Genomic DNA, 21,616 nt, shown 5'->3' on the forward strand with positions numbered 1-21,616 from the left:
CTAATATCACATGAAGCGAATGCTTTGAGAACAAAGCTGATTAAAACACAATAAAAGGGGCACCAAACCTTTCTCGAACAACGTTGGACTCAAAACACATGAAAGATGTGAGTGAGTGACAATAACTCCGCAGAATGGGGTTACATTATAGAATTGCATTGGTAAAACCCTCTATTTTGATTAGTATTTTGGTTGACACAGATATTGGAGGGTATTATTTTATATTTTATTTTTATTACATCTTTACATGTTGTCTCTGTGGATTTGACCACTGTACTGTATTTAAATCCTTGTTTATTCATGTTTATGTGACTGAATGCAATCTAAATATTCCCCCAAGACATCCTGTTGCTTGTTTGCATCAGTTTCCTTCCTCCTTCCTCCTTCCTCCTTTGAATCACTTGCAAAAAAAAAAAAAAAAAAAGAATCACTTGCATTAACTATGTTTTCGTTTTATAAGAATTTGGACTTGCTCTGTAGGTGTTTTCAGGGAGTAGAGTTTTGAATCATATTTTGGTTCATGATCCCAAAATGTTGCAGAATTTGATGGCAGCAAGCATTAGCTTTAAAAGAAGCCAATTTTAAATGAATCTTGAATAATTTGTCACAAGGGTGTTACATTCCATTTAACATATGACATGCTGTTTTAGGAGGATCCTGGATTTAGCTAAATCTGTGTCCACTGTAGATTTCCAGAATATAACATAAGTACATTATATAAATCATTGTAAGTAGAATATTATAAATACAAGACTGTAAATGTAATTGTGGCAAAAAATGTCAGACTATTATTTATTAATCTAATAATAATAATAATGAAAACAGTGAATATTGATCCTCATTAGACAACAAACAGTTTGACAATAACAAGACCAGAATTTATCATCCTTGTCATTGTTTATTTTTTGTTCTTTCTTTAAAAAAACATAAGAAAATAAATCTGTAATGATTGTGAGTCTCAATGTCTGCACCAATTTCCTGGAAATAGAAAAAAACAAAACAACAACAGCCGATTCCAAAGCATGTGTATCTTCAAGGTCTTGTGCCTTGCAGCTGCAACTGCAAACCTTGACTTCAGCAGTTGAACTGGTATTGGTGGGCTCAATGGTTTTCTGGAACCCTCGGGCTTACTAACAAACACATGAAAAATTTGTCATCTTAAAACTTTTTGCTCAAACGGTCTTGAGGGACTGCTCTTAGCGTTTCAGTTATTTTGTTTGTTTGTCCATCTCACTTCTCTCTACTGTATACACAATACTTTACAGCTATGCACCGTGCAGTGATAGAGAGAGAGACAGGGGTCAAAGCCATGTCAGAAAAAAAACCATCCCATTTACTTCAGACTGTCAGCCACGCTGGACATCGAATTTAAGGAGTTATGAATATACGCAATATATTTTGCATCATCTAAAATTTGGACTCTTGAGGAAAACTCCTGACGCACTGTAATTAATTTGGTTAAATACAGTTTAATAATCCCAACTTGATATACATTACATATTTGTGTTTTCCTTTTAGATCAAATATTTTGATGCATTGAAATAATGTGGGTCAATATGTTGAGAAGTACTAATAAATAGACTTCACATAGACATTTTAAAATGTTTGATTTGTCCTATGTCAACATGATGCATTAGTATACAGTGGCTGTAATGTTGAAATAAGACTTGAATAACTCACAAAATGTGTTCTCTGGAATGTTTAACGATTGTCATCTAAAATTAAATGACACATATCCCTTTATAAATTACAGATCTGGTCTGACTTGAAATGTCAGTGCCTCTGCCTCTAATTAGCTACTTTGTAAATGTGTTTGGCATCAATAATATTCATCGGACATAAATCGTGATGACTTTCCAACCTTTTTCTCTGTTGATCACAAAAATATTCACTCGTGTTTTTCCCACAAAGAACCATTTATTCTTCACACATTTACTGAAAATTACAGTTTATTGAAAGGACACAGAAAGATCAGATAACACAGATACATGTCGTTAGGAGTTACTACTCAGTGCATGGCACATTCTCTGGGAGACGACCCATTGTGAGTCTTTGGCTCTTTGCCTCTGGAGTGTTAAAGGCAGAAGGATTGCTGAAATATTAAATGTTGAACAGTTGGCCAGCCAACTTGAGCCTCTATTTTTCAAAATGTGGACGAGTAAATTAACCTTGCTACAATGGGTGACAAACAATATTCTAAGTTGGGTAGTACTAGTAAGGGTAATAGTAGTAGTATTTGTCAATTGCTGTGTCACAGAATACAGTGTCAGACCTCACCAGTGCAAAGGGATTTTTCTAGAAAGATCACACATTTAGAAAGCAGTGTGTTCACTCAATAAAAGTCAGATAAGTAAACAACAAATAAACTATCGTGACACAAGTAACCGGTGCCATTACTACCTTTAAAATAATTTCTAGAACGCATGCCATTTTACTATGGAGATTTTCAGATGGCAATTTGTTGATATTTCCAGCGTCTCAGCTTTTGCAAACAATGTTGATATGTGTGTGTGAATGTGTGATGTGTGTGCGTGCGTGTGTGTCCGTGTGGGCTCACATATGTTTTTTTGTTTAATGTTTTTTTGAAAGACTGTGCGCAAATGTGTGCTCTTGGAAAGATCCGTCAGGCATCGCAGGAGCCTTGCATTCTCGATGATATGCCGTCCGCTCAGTTGTATCCATGTGCCTTTGTCTTTTCGCTGTTCCCTCCCTCTGCTTCCTCCTTGTCATCCGAGGGCTTTGTGTTGAATTCTCCCGTCTGTGCTTGGCTCCTTTGCTGTTAGGTTCAAAAGATAAAGAATCCTAATGAGCAAGTAGGACATACACATATTCCACAGTAGACATGTGGTGATTTTTAATTTGAGCAGGAAATGCTGATTTTCAATGATCCTGGGGTGAAGGAAAAAAATAATATTGTGTTATCTCCCGACAATAGGCATGGTACTACAGGGTGTATTAATCAGACAGATCTGCACACAAAAGACAACAACAACAACTACAATCTGTAGTTTCCATGGTATTTATTGGTTTGAGGGATAAGTAGGTGTAGCCCACCTTTACCTACTGTATGAGGTAAGGGCTCCCTAGGAACAAAAAAATATATAACATTTTAGGTTTTAAAATAAAACCTAAAAGAGCAGAGTTAGCAAATACAAATAAAATAAATAAATGAATACATGAAAGATCAATTTTAAAACAAGCCTGCAAACAAAATAAGACAAACACATGAACTGAATTGTGAGAAATTAGATTTAAAGCTTAGATAAGAAAGAATGCCACAAAAGGACAACATTTTCTAAGTTGTAAGTACAAAGAATTACTGGGTTTGTTTTTTGTTTGAAAAATCTGTTTTAAAGACTGACATTTGAATATGCATGTCGACCTTGGATGTTAAATAATTTGAATCGCTGACTTTGAGTAGGGAGCATCAGGCACCAGAGTCCCGCTGATGCTTATATTCTAGCTATCGAAGCAATAAGCTGCATGTCCAGTTGGGAATGAATGCAATTAGCTACCTGATGAGATGGAAAACTAAGGAGACCCAGTCTGATAGCAGCAAACAGGCAGGCTTGCATCAAATCCCCCTCCAGTTTAAAGAAAATAATTTTATTTAATTGCATATTTTGTATAATGTTAATCCTTTTTTTGCCATGTTTAAGCACTGCACACAGGCACAATACAACAATTCACCAAGCAAAGCATCTGTTTTGTGTTTACCAATGTCACTTTGGAGAATGCCTTTAGGCTTGCTGGCTGCTTGTGAATCATTATAACATAACTATAACCCACAGTGGGTTATAGTTCTATTACCTGGCTTAAAGCAATAGCAATAAAAACAGATCATATTCATAAAAATAAAAACAACAATTGCTTTAACTCGAATTTTAAACTAAACATTACATTTTATCTCACTATTTGGCAGCTATGTAATTGCAAAATATTGACTATTACTTTTTCAATCTGATTATGATCTGCGGTTGATTTGGGTCTGTACTCTTAGGGCTTTTCCCATTTGCACTATTTGCAGTGTCAAATCAAATGATGCCATGCTAATTTGTATTTCCATTACTAGTTCAGCATCAACTTTTGCAAAGCTGTGTGCAGCTGTGCCTGAGATAGGCAATCTCCAGAGAGGGGCCAAAGCGCCCCAGGCCACCTCTAAGTGGGTTGCGGTGACATCTTCCTGATTGCAGCCAACTTGTGAAGGCCTGTTTTGCACTCCACAAACAATCTTATGTTCCAAGATTCGGGTCACTAATATGGGACTCCTAACTGAGTCTCATGAAGTTTGGTTCATGCACTCCTGCACTTTGAGATTTTTTTATTTTTCTGTTTTGTCATGTCATTCAGCAGTGCACTGTGATAGCAAACCAATGGGTGAGAAATTACAATTGTTTGTCTTCCATTTTACAGCCGCTTGATGAGCAGATCAGCCTGCTTCTTTTAAATTATATTGTTTAAGCAAGTTATTATTGAGTTATCAGCTCAACATAAGTCACCAGTCAAAGATACACCTTCAAGCAGGAAGCACCTTTTGTAATGAATATGCAAGTCCCTGCTGTGCTGAGTTGATACACACTGTCAAACCGAGTAAAAGACAAGCAAGAACAACTCTCTTCCATCTGTAGGCAAGCCATCAACTTGATGTACTTTGAGCCACTTACTTTAATGTGGGTTTGAGATTTTCTTTCTGTTTCTTATGACCAAAAAAAGAAAACTTCCACATGAAAATCCAAACGTGTTTGTGGATTTCTATAAAACATGTCAGGAGCAGCAACATCCACAGTCAAATTAATATGAGACAAACATACAATGTACAGTATGTTTTCACTGCTCCTGCATACAGGAGGGTCGTCGATTTACGACCACGATTGGTTCCGAGGGTGTCGTTGTAATCCGACATGGTCGTAAGCCGGCCCACATTAAATCACCGTATCTATATTATGGACACAGGACCAAATGTACGTAGTAACAATATGCACAGTGCTTCTCGGGTAGAGGAAGTTCGGTTTGCTTTAGAAAATAGAGTGCGAATGTAGAACCAAAGCAAGTGATAAAAGCAACAATGTTGCGACTTTCAGCTCCAATCGAACCGGAGTTTGCTTGGTCAAGAGTGAAATTGACTTCAAGTTGAAGTTTTGGAAACAGGTGTGGAAACATGACCGAGCCAGAGCATTTCCAAAAGTGCAGGTATTTTTGCATGTTCCTGGTTCGGAATCACTGACTCACAGCTGTTGGACTCTCAAATAAGCTCTGCTACAACACAAACCAGTGAAGTCAAATCAACCCATTTGTAGAGAACATGTTCGGATTCTCTTCATATTCTTGGGTAAATAATCTAGAGGTGTCTAAAAATGGATCACTGCCAAATGGTTCCACAGTTCCACAGCATCACACTGCATTGAAATGAGATGCATTGTTTCTCTGTACCATCATCCCCTGCCAAACAGATGTGACTGAAATCAATAACAGTACGGTGGCAGTAACGAAAAGGTATTGACAGGACATTGAATTCGATGATAGTTTAGGTGACATTAACACACTGTGAATTATGTCTTCATAGATTGGTTGGCTTCTTTAAGGATTGTGATGTAGAAGTTTGTCATCCCATGAGTCTGCATTGTCCTTTCTGTTTAGTTTCACACTGAGATTGGCATAGTCAGATCGAGCTACTTATGTCCTTTTAGCATTTTACCATCCAGTTCCATACAACATGGTGGGATTAGGGGGGGTTCATCCCGCTTAGAGTAGCTCTCATATCTTGAAATCAGAAGTTTCTCAACTTCTTAGTGAACCATATCTTAGCCTACAGTAGTTTCTTCACAAACCACAAGCTTGACGACCACTGGACCACCACAACACATTAAATGCAATGCTCATTGTTGAAGATGCATACAGTCGGAACCTCTGTATATTCTATGTGTTCATTTTAAATATACATAATTACGAGAGCCTACGGATACAGACGAGACAAACCAATACCACCAGATACGCTTAGGAACAATGTACAAACAATACATTGCAACTATGTTTGCTGACTGTATATATTACTATATATTATATTTGTATTATATTATCACAATCAAAATAGATATAGAGAAAACCACCTACTCTTCTCTGTGAGACACATTAACCCTTATCACCTAATTAGCAATGTTCTGTGGTGCCAATGAAGAACAAGACTTCCCCACAGCAACAAGAGTAAATTCTTAAATGTCTGCATCCACATCATTTACATATACATTTGAATGAGGCTCACCTGCTGTGGCTGTGTTAGCTTTTTACTGTCTGGGGCCGATTCCTCCGTCTGATTCTGAAAGCAGTCGTCCCTGGCCTATAAAAGGAGGGGGAACATATCTGAGTGCAGTGCGGTGCATGCTGGGGAATTTTAGAGATGCATGAGCTGAATAGACTCATACAAGTAATATGCGTCTTTAATTTTCACAAAAGAGCTAAATGACGTTCAGTTAGCATCATTTAGAAACATAGAACCATTGAATTATATCTCATATTTATTCTCTGAAATAAACGGGAATCAAATATAATTTGTAATTACAGTAATCTAGTATTGAATTAAAAATAATCACAGAATATTTACAGAAAATAAGAATGCATCGTAGTTCTACTAGATTTATTGCATGAGGTTAAAAGCATGTCAATAATTCCTTGTTGTTTTAAATGTAAATGCAAATGTAAATGTAAATGTACTCTATGTAATGATATTGCTACTATGTTAGCATTGCACAGGATAAAGACTAAAGACCACATTTACATTTGTGATTATCTCTTATGCATAAAGTGATCAGCTTGAAACACCTGTTTAGACAGGAATGCGTGACTTTATCTAATAAAATGAAGACAGGAATTACTATTAATGTCTGGATGCTTCACATCACCTTGAGATGATCTATCTATAGCCTAATGCATGAAATATATATTCAAATAGTTAAGCGTGGGTTGTATCTGTCCTATGCCTTTGTTCAACAGCTAACAATCACATTTCATTTTGAAATTGACTGCCAGCTATCAAAGTTCATACAACGTGTTATCCTCATTTCCTTCTACGCTGCGGCCACAGGAGAGCGAGGCGAGGTGGGCTCCAGAGTAAACAATATATCTGGCTCTCTGTTCCCCCCCCCCCCCCCCCAAAATTATAGTATCAATTTAGAGAGCTGTTAACATGATTTAGGGGGGCTTGTCCAGGGGACACCCTGGACAAGCCGCCAGTTCATCGCAGGGCAACACAGAGACATACAACCAGCCACACACACAGTCACACCTACGGACAATTTAGCATCATGTTTCTGGTGGTGGAAGGAAGCCGGAGAACCCGGAGAGAACCCACGCAGACACGGGGAGAACATGCAAACTCCTCACAGAATGGGCACATGACGAACCCGCGACCATCTCGCTGTGAGGCAACAGTGCTTACCACTACGCCACCGAGCCGCCTCCTGATAAACACTTGTCAGAAATCCTGATTGACTCTGTTCACATCCCCGACACGCCTCAAATCCTCTTGGTTTTACAGAGTATGAGATACTCAGTGTGAGCCCCCTTGATAGCTGCCTGCTCATAGTTGCTTGGATTTTAAAGAAGCAAGTCTGTGACTATAAGGCACTAAAGTCCTTTGCAAAATAATCTGACTGGGTCAGTAGCTCCTGAGCGAGGGACTCAGCTTCAAACGTTCCAGTGAAGACCATTGATGTAAGACCATGCTTTCACTGGGAGGGTGCAGTTGGGAATGAAAAGCTCAGTGACTGTGGACATCCTGTCCACTGCAGTGTTGAATTTAACAATGGGACAATGCAATATGTTTATGATTTATTTCTTGCCTAACGTTAAATCCTCACAGCACCAGCTGATAACTCAAAATCATTTGTTTTACCTCACTGACAATCCAAAACCCAAAGACATTAAAGTTAACAGGTCAAAGTAAAAGAAAAGCTGATAATGCCTTATATTTGAAAGGCTGGTATGTAAGTGTATTTTATTACATAAATAGATATTAAAAATAAAATGATGAAACAGCTCTTAAATGTTATAATAGTGTTTCCAGGCTCTGTTTCATCAAGAACTAGTAATAACTGTTTGTAATATATCAGTGTTTTTTAAAAATTATCATCTGATTTTTCTTTTCGTAAGAAACAGGAAAAAGTGAGAAATTACTAACATGTTCTCTAATTGAATGAGCTGATGGATTCAGTTTTTGCCTTGATTGGTTTCACTTGTCGCTTGTTGCCTCTCTGTTACCCTCCCTGGGGTATTCAGTTCTGTTCTCCCTTCTCGGTTAGTTTAATATCCTTGTGTTGAGCTTTGGAGTCTGACCTTGGTAGTGTTTTCTCTCTCTGGTGGATTACTGGATTGATTTTTACCAAACTGGACCCTCATCTGAAGAAGTTTTTTTATTTTTTTGCTTTGAGCTTGAGTGGCGTCTATAAAAATATCTGCTATTTACAACCTGTGATGTACCATATACTTAATTTTGAAATATTGATTTAATGCACGTATCAAAGCTTGCAGGGTTTGTCACTTAATTAAAAGTTTATGTGATAAAAAAAATAGACAGTAAATCATCACAACTGCATAATTTCCGGGTCTGGGAATGAAGATCAATTGTATTATTGGTTGTGTTTTCATTTATGATGTGCTTCTTGAGACTCTCTCCGTGTGTCCCAGTAAATAAAAGCATTTTAACATAATCCTTTGTTCAATCTTCACATGCCTGAAGTGAGCCCAAAGACTTTCCTTGTTTACAGTTGACCTATCTAACTTCCAGTGCATCTGCAATTCACCTGGACTTTCCTACTTTGTTTTATTCACTGATAGACCAGACACGAGAGAACAAATCCAATGAGGAAGAGTGCAACAAATTACAACTGTTTAAGTTGAGTTGGATACAAGTTAATAACTAAATGTAAATGTATCATCTAGAAATTGTTTCAGTAAATTTTCCAATTAATGGATGTAATAAAGGCACTTAAAGAAAAAATATGTTGTTTGATGTCTGTAAAAGGATCCCAGCATCAGTGAACAGGTCATATGTAAAATATTACAGATGAATTAATTCGAAGGCTCACCTTTTCAGTTTGGCACGCTTTAACTCCAGCAGCCTCTCTGTCTCTTTCTCCCATGTTTGCAGGTGATTTGGTGGCTCTGACAATTCTCTGAAGTTTAGACAGATCCTACAGAAAGAAAGAGAGATTTTAAATTTCGGTACACTTCATACACTGCGGGGCCACACAGAGACAAAAAACAATTCACGCAAACACTACGGAAAATTTAGAGTAACTGAAATTGCATATTTTTGGAGGAAGGAAACTGCAGAACCCAGAGAAAATCTATGCAGAAGGATTCGAACCCGGAACCTAACCACCATGCAATGCCGCCTTTGTGAAAAACCATCTCCGGGATAATCAATGTGACTTTGACCAAGTTGCAGTTCATCATAATCAACTTGGGTTGACATGTACTGGTAGTTCTTTAGATAATTTTTATCAAGCATAAATGCAGGTTTAAAATAAGTGGATACCCCCCCTCCCCCCCCAAAAAAAACAATTCAAAAATATCAATGGAGATTCTTCGCCTTCAAGTTTCTGCAATCAGCCTTCTCCAAACTTGTGTGTATGTGTTGTATGATGTTTTCATTAACAGGCCTGAGTACAGCAGCTGCCTTCTGATTGACCCTTTTGCAGAGACAACATTGATTATTTGAAGGCAGCTCAAATTCTCACTCACAATGAGGTCACAACTTTTAACAAATCCAGGTCATTCAAAAGTCATCTACTTGAATTGGGAACAATCTATTGTTGGTAATTACAATGCTGATCTACTGGTTCGTGTCTGAGCATCGTTTAACTGTTTAATTAACAGATTACAGTGGCAGAAATTGAAACAATTGTGTGTGTGATACAGAACTCATATAGTAGATACTCCTACGAAAGTGAGTCTGCTGCACAAGACTATTTCACAGTTTCTTCTGTAAGTGGGTCAAAAGTGGTCTCTGGAGAGCAGAAAGATGGTATTCAAGATGAACACAAGCATTCTTAACCTGTCACGATCAAACTCTATTCTTACACTGTCAGCTGAAACAACCTCATTTTTTTAGGCATGTTCAGTACAGCTGGCTTTTGTCATGGAAGTGGCCCCTTCTGGGCATACTTTTCATGCATTATTTCTTAACTCCTGACAGTATTTCTCTAAAATACACAACAGAAAAGACAAAGGAAGACATTGGTCTCTATGAGGCCAGTTATAGTACAAACTATACGAGAAGTTTGAAGTTCTGGCATTTGTTATTTTCAGGGAATATTTCTTTGTGCATTACATTTATATAAGAATATGATATAATCAATAAGAAGAACTTTTTTTAAAATGCATTTTACCCCCTCCAAGGAGGTTATGTTTTTGGCAGCGTTTATCTGTGTTGGCAGCATCACTCAAAAAGGTATGGATGGATCTTGATGAAATTTTCAGAAAATATTGGGAATGTTACCAGGATCAGATGATTAAATGTTGGTGATGATCCAGAAGGCATCGCAGATTATGGATCACTTTTACATTTTCTGTAACATTGAAGTCAATGGAGTTTCAAAATTTGTTCCTCAATATCTCAGTTGATTATTAACCAATGCCTATGGAATTTGACAGTCATGTAGGGTGGGGACATTTATCTCACCACATTCCATCCAGATTGGATACGGATTTTGGATATTATTGAGATCTTTCAAAAAGTGGGAGTACACGCGTTTTGGCCTACTGTGCATCAACAGATTTGTTATATCTTCAATACATGAAGGGACAGATCCAGTTGAAAACTGGGTTAATTTTCACAAAAAAACGATTTTGTTTTTGGACACGATAATCTCTCATATTACCCTCCACAAAGGAGGTTCTGTTTTTCCTGACCTTTACCAAGACACTGTGGAATTAGTAGAAGGCAAACAGATTTGTTGTATCATCAAAAGCTATGGATCTAGATCCAGAAGAATCTGCCATTACTGAAAGTGTGCTTTTTTCTTTATAACTTCTAAACTAATAATTATATCAATGTGAATACAATGGCTAAAGGTTTGTTTGCATGGTTAATGAATCTAAAAATATAGATCAAATAAATGTAGGGCCATTATTTTTGGTGTAAATCACAATACAGGGAGACTGAGGTGCTTGGCGGAGGTCTGCGCTCTCCAAGTCCTTTTCTCGTTCTCAAACCTAACTTTTTTATCTTTAACTGAGAATTAGATAAAGTAAAATATGGAATGTCTATTAAGTGGAAGTTCCTTCAGTGGACATTAGAGTGTGACTTCTCATATTTGAATGCAATTCTATCATCCAAATTTATCATACCATACCTTCCTACTTCAACCACCTACTATCACCTCTTTGCATGGGAGAGATGAATATCCTGTTGATTTCGGTATAAAAGGAAACAATCACAAAGTAAATAGGAGGTGCTGAGAGCAGAGACATGGAAATTTCTCCACCGGCACAGCACTCTGATCTTCTGAGACTTCATCTCCCGTTGCTCTGATAACAATTGCATACTATCGGACTGTATGAGAGTATTGGCTCTCTACCCGAGACTCTTAAATATGAAGCAACTTGCACTCCAATCGTGCTGATCTCTGCATCCTCACACTAATGAATCTTTCACCAGCAGCTTTGTGTGTGCACGGGAGGGGGATGTTTTCCAGAGCTTAAGGCCATTATGTTAACTCTAACTATGAGCATGACGCTCAGAGCGTTGTCAAAATGGTCTGCACTTAGCCCCTTTTGTATTGGAAAAAAAGGCAGGTTTTACTCTAAGTGTGGTCAATAAACTGTAATGTATGTCTTATCAAGCAGTGAGTGTATGAAGGCTGCCTCTACATGTTAAAGGCCTCAAAGCGCTTTGTTTTGTTTTCCTCCTGACTGGTGGCGGTGTCATCTAACCTGCTGTGTGGAAAATAATTGCCTTATGATTACCAACAATAATTAGCATATGATTAGCCATGCATTTATGAGAAATATTAGCATGTGTAACAAAATGCATTCAGCAACAGTTCACTTATACAAATATGTCAGGTTGAAAACTGCGCAACATGAAAGTCTTCCCTGCTGTCGGTGGGTATAATGAGGAACACCTCGTTGTGATGAACGAACAAAGTTCCCGACGTTTGTGTTTCTGCCCCTGAATTTTCAACTTCTCCTCCACCATTGTGTTGTTGTTTTTTTTGCTACATAATTAGAAATAAATTTGACAGTGATTTGAATGAAATTTGACCCCCCCCTCACCTTGCACAGAAAAAGTTTGGCATCGGGAGCACCTCGGTAATCTTTACAGTGAAGGCATGCTCTGATTTATCAGACAGCCTGTCAAAGCGTAACGCAGCTACAGGAGATAATGAAGCCAGCAATGGCTCACAGGTGGAGGGCTGCTATTTGTATGCTAATGAGGTGGGAAGTATAAACTTCATTAGCATAGAAAAATCTACCCACATCTATGTCGGGTTTCCGTTGCTTGTCTTTTGTCTGGTTTTCCCACATGCTTGAATTTATTTGGCTCCGAGTAATGAAGGGAAGATGACAGGAAAATACATGCTTGTCATAATGGGATCAGCTTGATTCTCTGCTTACAACAACGATAGTTTAAATTCAGACAAAGCGTCAATTATTGGATACTTAGTATGACTATGGCATGGAGGGTTATAGTGGAGCATGATAAGAAATAAACAAAACAAAAATAAAAATATCATCAGCATGTCAAATCTTGTAGGCACTCATGAAAGAAGCACAAAGTAAATTGTGACAGCTTTGAGGAGAGAAAAGCCTCTTAAAGGCAGAATTGCTCACCAGGATCAGGGCAGATAAGCCACTGCAGTGCTGTGGCTGACTCAATGATTTAAAAGTGACTGCAGTGACTGCTTTTTAGAAATCAGAATGAACACAAGCTCTGACTGCGGCTGACTCTTTGACAGAGGGAAACATAATGGTGGGTGCTTTGAAGTATGTTTTCATGAAACAAAAGTGCTTGTATATATTTTTATTATTATTATTATTGGTGCATAGAGTCACATTGAAATGTCACTTTGAATCAGTCAGTATTGACAAGAACAACAAGTCATATTGGCAGCGTAAGCACAATACCTACCCTGAAGGCATAACCATTTTAATTCCAATGAGTCCTCTGGACAGTAATCGTTTCTTTGGCCTAAAGGGGATTAAATACTGAGCCCTTACTTGAGTCGACTTTAACATTGACTATGATAGGTTCCAAACAAAGACTTTGTCACACTGAGTTTGCAATTTCATGCTAGTTTTCAGTTTAAAATTTTAAGTCCAGTATACCAAATTATCCGTATTGCCCAAATTGAATAGGGCTTTACTTCCAAAGCAACCACACAAAATAATTTTGAAAAGAGGGGCATACATGATTTAGATTGTTGCTTTAGACAGATTATTATTCTGGACAACCTCTGAAATCCTTCTTTATTTTCTTTGTGCCCAACTATTATATCTATTTCTAATTATTTCTGGGTTGGGTTTCTCTGGTGAGCTGTGGCCTTTTTATACAGAGGTAATAATCAGTCGGAACATATTACATGATGTTACCAAGCTGGGAATAGGTGTGAAATTAATTTTATTTTTAAACAATTTATAGAGAGTGAAAGAAAAAAGAAAAACAGCAATCTGTGTTGTCTCATCTGGGAATACAAAAAGAAAGTTCTACAATAAAAGAGGTTAATTCAATAAACCTTCCATTTTTCCTTTCTTAAACATCTTTATTTTAATCCTAATGCATTGCCAAATTGTATTTTTCAGAACCTCTAATTTCCATTACTGATATTTGGGCATGTCAGAGCAGGAAAGTCATAGGTATAATTAATAAGAATGATAAGTTCTGCACCGGATTAAACTTTTGACTGTTCCAGGGCACCAGAATTTTGCATGTTGACTCTCTAATGTGTTGCTAATAAATGATTAAGTCATTTGCTAAATCCATTAATTACGCGGGTGATTTTGCTGCTAAGACGCGTTAGACATGTCTGCTGTTTAAAAAAGCCAATCAGTCAAGCTTCAGGTGAAATCAAAGGCTCCAGGAATTTATTACACACTCAGTCTGCATTGTTTATTTTAGGCCACAATAAAAGAAGATGCATTGGGAAAAATCTTTCAAAGATGTAATCAGAATGATTTCCAAAATGACATGTATCCACGAAATGTGTTGCTGTCAATATGCTGATTACAGCCACAGTAAATGCTCACTAATGACATTATTACATAGTCAAAAACAACTCTTGTTAGGCGAAGCAGTGACATTTAACACAGTTCGACAATTATGATGAAATTGCAATAACTTAAAAAAAAGAAAAGAAAATTCTCCAAAACTTTACAGTGGCCATTTCGTTTATGAGTCATTATATAATTTATATCCTAACAAAAATAATAATAATTGCAAGCTAATTTGTTTGTTGAGTATAAATATTATTCTGTCTTAGATTTGATACTGCAATGTTAAGATAAAGAAAACAACGCCTTAACAATCATGAAATTACTAAAGATAAATATGACCTCTGCAGTATGCCTAAGGTTTAATGCAGCCTCAGTGGTAGCACTGGTAGTGTCTCCCTTGAGCTGGTCCCAAGCCCGGATAAATGAAGAGGGATGTGGCAGGAATGGCATCTGGCGTAAATATTGCCAGAATTAAGCTAGAAGGTTGATTTACTATGGCGACCCCTGACGGGTCAAGAAAGAAGAAGAGGAAGAGGAGGAGGAGGAAGAAGAAGAAGAACAATATGCCTAAGGTTTTGTTTTATAAATGTGTTTTTTTTCTCAGCCATTTGTAAAACAGAATAGAGATTTTAGACTATTTTCAAAGTGACTATTTTTCATGATTAAAAACACTACATAATTACATAAATGTTAGACATAAATGCTTTGTTTGACTACTTTGTGAAACACATGCTGAGCTCAGACAGTAATATATACAGTTAGTCCAGGAACAGCTGGGCCTCATATGCAGCAGATATATGGAAGATTGGGCATGTCAGATTGATTCATTTAGATATGCAGAAAAAAAGGTTGGATATTTACAACAACAAAGGCCTTTCTTTAGATAAATATGAAAATAAATCAGTGCTGAGTAGAATAGTCAATTACCTTAGCATGTGGCTGCTGAAAGGTGACTCTGGAGCTGTTGATGAGTGATGGATATCTGTACAAGTGGGAAGGGGAGGTGGGAAATCTGTGACTGATGCTGGGTTGGTTATGCAGGACTGCTGAGAAGCAGATGTGAACTGTGTCCTTCAGCGCCTTAATCTGAGAGTCCTGTCCCAAAATAAAAGTTACACATGTAAAAGATATTTGAGTCACAATATCATTCTTCCGTCTATCCATCCAGAAAAACTAGAAAACTGGAAGTTAGAATTCACTCTAAAATCAAATATTTTGAGACATATGTTCCCCCTGGGAACTAAATGGCAATTTCCTTGTAGAAAGAAAGAAGAAGAAAAATCACAATGGCAAATCAAATTACTGAAGATAATCTTTGCTGTGAGTAGTTTCATGCAGGGACTATTTTCTTTCCCTGTCACTGCCCAAATGGAAACATCCATCTACTCAATGGTGAGAAGCCAGCTAATAAATAACCATGTCAATATTAAAGTTTTATTTCCTGTATGTAGCTCTACTATTTTGGCATCAACTCTGATGAGGTTCCAAAAACCCTGAGTAGGTAGCAAAATGTCAATATGACATTTGACATCGGAAACTGTAGACCATTGACCATAATAAATAGTTATTATGTCGTAGAAAATAACTGAAAAATGCTGGCTTCAAGATCCGGGTCAAACAGAGGGAGACCCACTCAGTGGAAGTATGGCTTAAAGCCCCCGCATCTGTGTGAGGATGTATAAACTGTTCACAACAACACCTCTCGATTGTTTCAGTAAATTAATCACTTCTGGAAAGAGATAATATTTTTTATTGTTTTTTTTTAAATTTGTTTTGCGCAATGATCACCACAAGTCATGTACTACGGAGCCCCTTTAAAGGACGTTACTAAGAACTCACCAGAGTAAAGCAAAAGTGGAAAAGTGATAAAGGATAATTTATGTCAAATCAATAGCAATGAACAGATTTTGTGATGGCTTCTGATGACAAATCTCCTGAGCTGAGCACAAGAGTTACCTCTTGTCCGAATCAGTGGTTTTTTCTTCCCATGCATTTAAACTCATATAACTTGCCTCCAGTGACAGTGTGTCAATAAACCCACATAAAAATAACATACCTCATGAATGAAAGCTGCTGCATATGCTTACCCTGCCACAGCTGAACATATTGAAAATGCATCCACCATAAAGAGAAAATTGGCATGAAGGTATTTATGGTTTATTCTACTTTAATACAAAACCTGCATCCTCTAAAGGCACTCTTTAATACAGGCATTTATGTGGATTAATATTCAAACTTGTACTTTATTCACTGAATAATTTAGATGGCATTACTCTATTCACAGCACTGCAGGGTTAATTGGATGAGACAAACACATCACAGCTCCAACAGCAGATATAAATAAAATGCATTCACCTTGTCCAGTGCAGTCTTCTCTAGTTCTTCTTTAGCTATAGTTAACTTGTGCTCCAGGTCCATCAGCTGTTGCCCCTGCAGGATGACATCACATCTGCATCATTTTTTCATTCCATACACACAAAGCATTTTCCATCTTCATCTCATACCCGCAATCAGCAATATCATGAACAACTATCAATAGAACAAAGAATAAAGACTCCTCGTTATCATTTTGACGATCTTCATTTTGTTACGACTTTTAAAATGACTATTATGACACCTCACACACATTCATGCACATCGATTGAGCACTAAAGCTCACATACGCATTTGGAACTCAATGAATCCTTTGTGTCTTCAAAGAGAAGAAAGCCAGGGCCTCATAAGCCTTCATAATCATAGATGCATTACATTTAGTGATAAAATGCTTTGGTGAATAATATGCTCTATTTCATGAAATGTAGACAAGAGCAGAATCTGGAGGGCATGAGTAAAAGGATAAGCACAAGTTCATTCAAAGCCACATGGAAAAAGAAATACATGAAAAATCGAATCTGTCTCGAAGAGAGAAGAGAGTTTTAATCTTGAAATTTATGAGAGAAGACCCTGAAACACTGCTGGATTTTCATCCCTTAGCTGCTCAACACGAGCAAAGATATATATATATATTTTTCTCTTGAATGAACCAGTGTGACTTCATATGGAGGTTCAACAGAAGTCCCTCTGAGGAGTATTTTATTATTGATGGGCCTAAATTCATCTGGAAGGGAAAAAAACAACTTGCATTAGAATAATTTGCATTCATCCTGTGGAAAGCTGGCCTTGATGAAGAACTTTTTCTCAGTGCCTTTTACTAGCCTCTCAAAATGATAAACTGCTTGGCTCACATTTTAAAACACCCAAGGTCGGCTAACCCCACAAACAGCATCAACAATCACCGGAATAAAGAGACAAGGGTGATGAGGCTGATTAATGACTTTCACGGGCCTCAGAGACTTATGCAGTACCTTAGTGAGTTTTGTGACACTGTGGGGACACTTTGTATTTGAGCCAATTTCATCTCCTTTTCATCTTGGTTTCTGCAGAGAAAACTGTAATTTCTGTCACTTCTTCTGCCTTCTAATTGGGGTGCCTGAATGTTTGAGATCCTTTTTTCCTGATAGACGAGTGAAACTCAAGGACGAGGCAACATTCACTGCTGTGGGTCTTCACATAAGCTAAATTAATTGATTTGTCTCTAAGGTCTGTTTTCAATTAAAGTAAGTTACAATTACAATACTTACAATATAAAATATTAATAGTACAGTATTAAAGTCTAAGGAACAGTTATTTAATCTTAAATACAACACCATTGTGCAAATTGTTTTTAGCAAATTACATAAACTGCAAAAAAGTCACTGAAGTATCTATTTTGAAATTGGATAATAAAAGAAAAAACAGATTGATTCAAATGCATTTCATTGGATGATTGCACTGGAATTATTGGCAGCATATGTTGTAATATGAGGTTGTAGTTAGCCAAATAAATTAATTTAGTTTGCTTCAGAGCATCAATGTGAAAAATTGCCAAACCAAATGTTCCAAATGTTTGTGCATTGGATCCAGAAAATAAAAAATCAAAACAGGGCCGAGTGCTGATTTTAAGAAAGTCTGTGTTTGAATAATAATGAGTCTAAACCGTGAGAAGAACGCTGCTCTTACTTTGTGTACAAGTGGATTTAAAGAGTGTGGAGCTTTCCAGTAGAGAAGAACCATTACGTCAATTACATAGAACATCCTCAAGTACGCAGTCCTCGGAGGCCGCTGACCCAGAAATGCTGAATTTGAGGATGAATGTCTCCAAGTATAGCTCTATACTTCAGCGCTGAGTCCATTACAGAGGTGTGAGGTCAGTGAGGCATCAGTCACTAGACGAGGTACAGATCCGCATCAAGCCATAAATGTTATTGCTGTGTCTTTTCTTTTTTAAACTGAAGGAGAAATTGCTCTGGGGATACATTTAAAACGAGACTGAGAGTAAAGAAGATGTAACGAAATGAATGAGGCTCCCAAAGATATGGTCTCATAGGAAGACGTGGGATAGGTGCCGTCAGATTCTCTGAAGGCTTCATGTTATGGTTGAGCAAGTGAAGTCTGTCCTTATTTTTAACTTGTCCTTCAAATTGGTAGACTATTAATGGAAAGCTCTCTGGCAAAGAAAATTCTAGCAATACCTGCTTGTATTCTGGTATGTCTGTCACAGTATTTCAAAAACTACATCCTTTCCTATTTTCTGTGCTTTTGCATTTCTCTTTCAAATGATTTCCAAGATAAAATAATTAGGTTTTGTTTGTTGTTGATTGTATCCCCTCTCTAGTCATATCCGGTCACTTTGTTTTTGTTACCTGTGTGACACTGTGCAGCGGAATGCAGTTTGATATGGTACAGCCATCATAATCAATTGAATTGACCCCAAGAAAAGGTGCCCTGATTGACATCCTGTCTGTGAGGCTGATGACATTTCAGGATCCTGCTGGGCCTTTGATCACACACACACATACACGCATGCAGAATACTTATGAGATCACAGGCAAAAAGCAGAGGACTCAGCGGGGGTCAGCAGAATGTGAGGCATTTCTCTCTGACCTCCATCTGGACATGTCATCCCCAAAAGATGGGAGGACAAATTGCATGATCCGATTAGCTAGACCCCTCTGAAACTGTAAATTATTTAAGACCATAATATTTCCACATTAAATATTTTGTGACATTGAGCAAAGAAAGAGCGTATTATGTGAGTGACTGAAGCAATTTAGAGACAAGTATTTACGAGCAGGGACACCATAAGCAAGCGAGTCAATGCATCAATCATCTAAGGGCTGGATTGAGAAGGAGGACAGGACAGCAAGGAACTAAATATTCAAGCAGGGGTTATTTATAACATTTGTGCATTTGTCTGACACAGCTTTGGGAATGATGGGACTGAAAGATCAAAACATATATTCAACAAATTACATTATGGTGCATTTGGACAAAAATATAATCTGACATTTGAACGCCTCAAACAAGGCCTCAATCCATGCACCTGTAATTGCCAAAAAACATTACATAAGCACTCGGATCCAAAAACATTTGGCTCTTGTAATACAAAGGGCAGTAGAGAAAGCACTATTTTGACTGTGCTTGCAGCTGAAGTGTGTGTGTGACAGGGGGACACTATTTTGGATGCTCATTGTACCACCTGAATTGCAGCAATACTTGGTGTCATCTGTGATTTGTGTCGTGAAGACTCCCTCATGTGATCTAATGCATAATTCTGTGTCAAATTCATCAACCGCTGTCTGCATCATTTATCCGCATACCTCTGCTGACTGAGAAAAAAATGGGATGCATCAGGAAGGGAGGAAACAGACAACACTTAACAATATGGCAATCGAACTTTCAAGGTGGTCTGAAGTACCTGTTTACCTTTTTGTCTGGAGCGACAATATAGATCCCCACCCCCGTGTTGAACTTACCTTAAAAATTAAATCCTTTTTTCCATATCGCAGTTCTTTCAGTTGAGCCTGGATTTTTTTGGACTGCAAGAGGAAGATAAGGACATAAGTGTTAGCTTATTCAAATAGCAAAATTGGTTTTAGATCACATTGTGGGATTCTGCCAGCTGCAGCTTTGAGAGTGTTCCCTGGGCAAAGCTCTGGCTTAAAGGAAGGCTTTTTCCCGGGAGAAAGAAAATATCAAATCTCCCCTTCACTGAACTGCATAGTCTACACAATGATGCAGTCATGCTCTGGCTTCCAGCCCACTGTCCCTCCCACTACTACCACCATCACCACACACTCGTGGGTTCTTACTTACAACACACACACACACACAAACAGAGCAGAACACACACCTATTGCTGCCCCCAAACAGACAGAGTGACCTGCACAGTTTGACATTTCCTCTGCTGCCCTACGACATCAGACACGTGGAACATACAGTATAGTAGACCCTCTCCGCTAGATAGCTTGATTCATTTTCCTATATTAAAGATAAGCACAGATAAAAGAAGGCATATATATGTATATATAGAAGCATACAGAATGAGGTGTCTGAAAAAGAGTAGATAAAAGTATGTTCCTGGACTCTCACTGTCCACATGTCAGTATCCTTGGGAAAGACACTGAACCCCAAAATGCCTTGCATGGCAGCATTCACCCACTGGAGTCTGAATGGGTGAATGTGAGGCCTAATTTAAAGCGCTTTGGGCACTGTGAAAGTATAGAAAGTGCTATATAAGTGCAGTCCATTTACTTCAACCTTTATAACTGCATTTTATTTTTGCCTTAGGTCTGAAAATAAGAGAATATTTACATTTCTCGAGTACTATTTAGTTAATAATTGCATTCTTATTTATAGAACAACCAATTTAAATAAAGATTTATTGACAAGTACAATTATTGTAATGCATGGACAGATTTCATTAGTATTAATACATGTTTTCCACAAATCTAGAATTTATTTAATGTATTTTGCTTCATCTCCATCGTCATTATGCGTTCTTTCTTCTTACTGCCAAACTTACCACTTGCTTTCTTTGGACACATCACTCATTATAAAGAATATTCAAAAATACAGGGAAAATCACTGAACAAGTGAAGCGTGCTTGGTCATTTAGTGTCAGCATCTAAAATCATGCTCGCATCTCAAAGCAAAATATTGCTCGCCGGCTTGCTCATATCTCAGAACACTTGTACATACGTCAAAGTAGTCATATATCGAGGTATTACTGTAGTTCTCTTAGATGTTAAGTACGCATTTGTTAAAATCAGTGTTGATGAGGACTGATCCTTGATGCATTAACAGACATAAATGCCTTCCCACATGGTTAACCAGTTGTTGATTGTTCCATTCTATTCAATGACTATTGGCAGAAGATTCAATGGTCAATGGGTGACACGTCCTTTGTGTGAGCAGACCAAGAAAGAATGGAGACATTTATGGACAGATCCTTGCAGTATGGACTTGTGGATTATCAGAATTCTGAATGAGATGATGATGGTGGATGAACAAGCTTTAAAGAATGAGCTTTACCCTGATCACCGCC

At 37.6% G+C, this 21,616-nt stretch overlaps 1 protein-coding gene across 1 annotated transcript in view; it reads right to left on the reverse strand.

Moving 5' to 3' along the window:
• Window positions 1-2,668: 2,668 nt before the first annotated feature.
• Window positions 2,669-21,616, reverse strand: part of luzp2 (leucine zipper protein 2) — a 56,365-nt gene continuing 37,417 nt past the window's right edge. The window contains exons 9-14 of the mRNA XM_068756717.1: window positions 20,046-20,108; window positions 16,567-16,641; window positions 15,139-15,306; window positions 9,081-9,185; window positions 6,260-6,334; window positions 2,669-2,776 (exon numbers count right to left, since the gene is read on the reverse strand). Coding sequence (XP_068612818.1) covers window positions 2,669-2,776; window positions 6,260-6,334; window positions 9,081-9,185; window positions 15,139-15,306; window positions 16,567-16,641; window positions 20,046-20,108 — 594 coding nt within the window. The remainder of the gene's footprint in view (window positions 2,777-6,259; window positions 6,335-9,080; window positions 9,186-15,138; window positions 15,307-16,566; window positions 16,642-20,045; window positions 20,109-21,616) is intronic.

The sequence above is a fragment of the Brachionichthys hirsutus genome, unplaced genomic scaffold (assembly GCF_040956055.1).
Source record: "Brachionichthys hirsutus isolate HB-005 unplaced genomic scaffold, CSIRO-AGI_Bhir_v1 contig_200, whole genome shotgun sequence".
NCBI classification, from domain to species: Eukaryota; Metazoa; Chordata; class Actinopteri; order Lophiiformes; family Brachionichthyidae; genus Brachionichthys; species Brachionichthys hirsutus.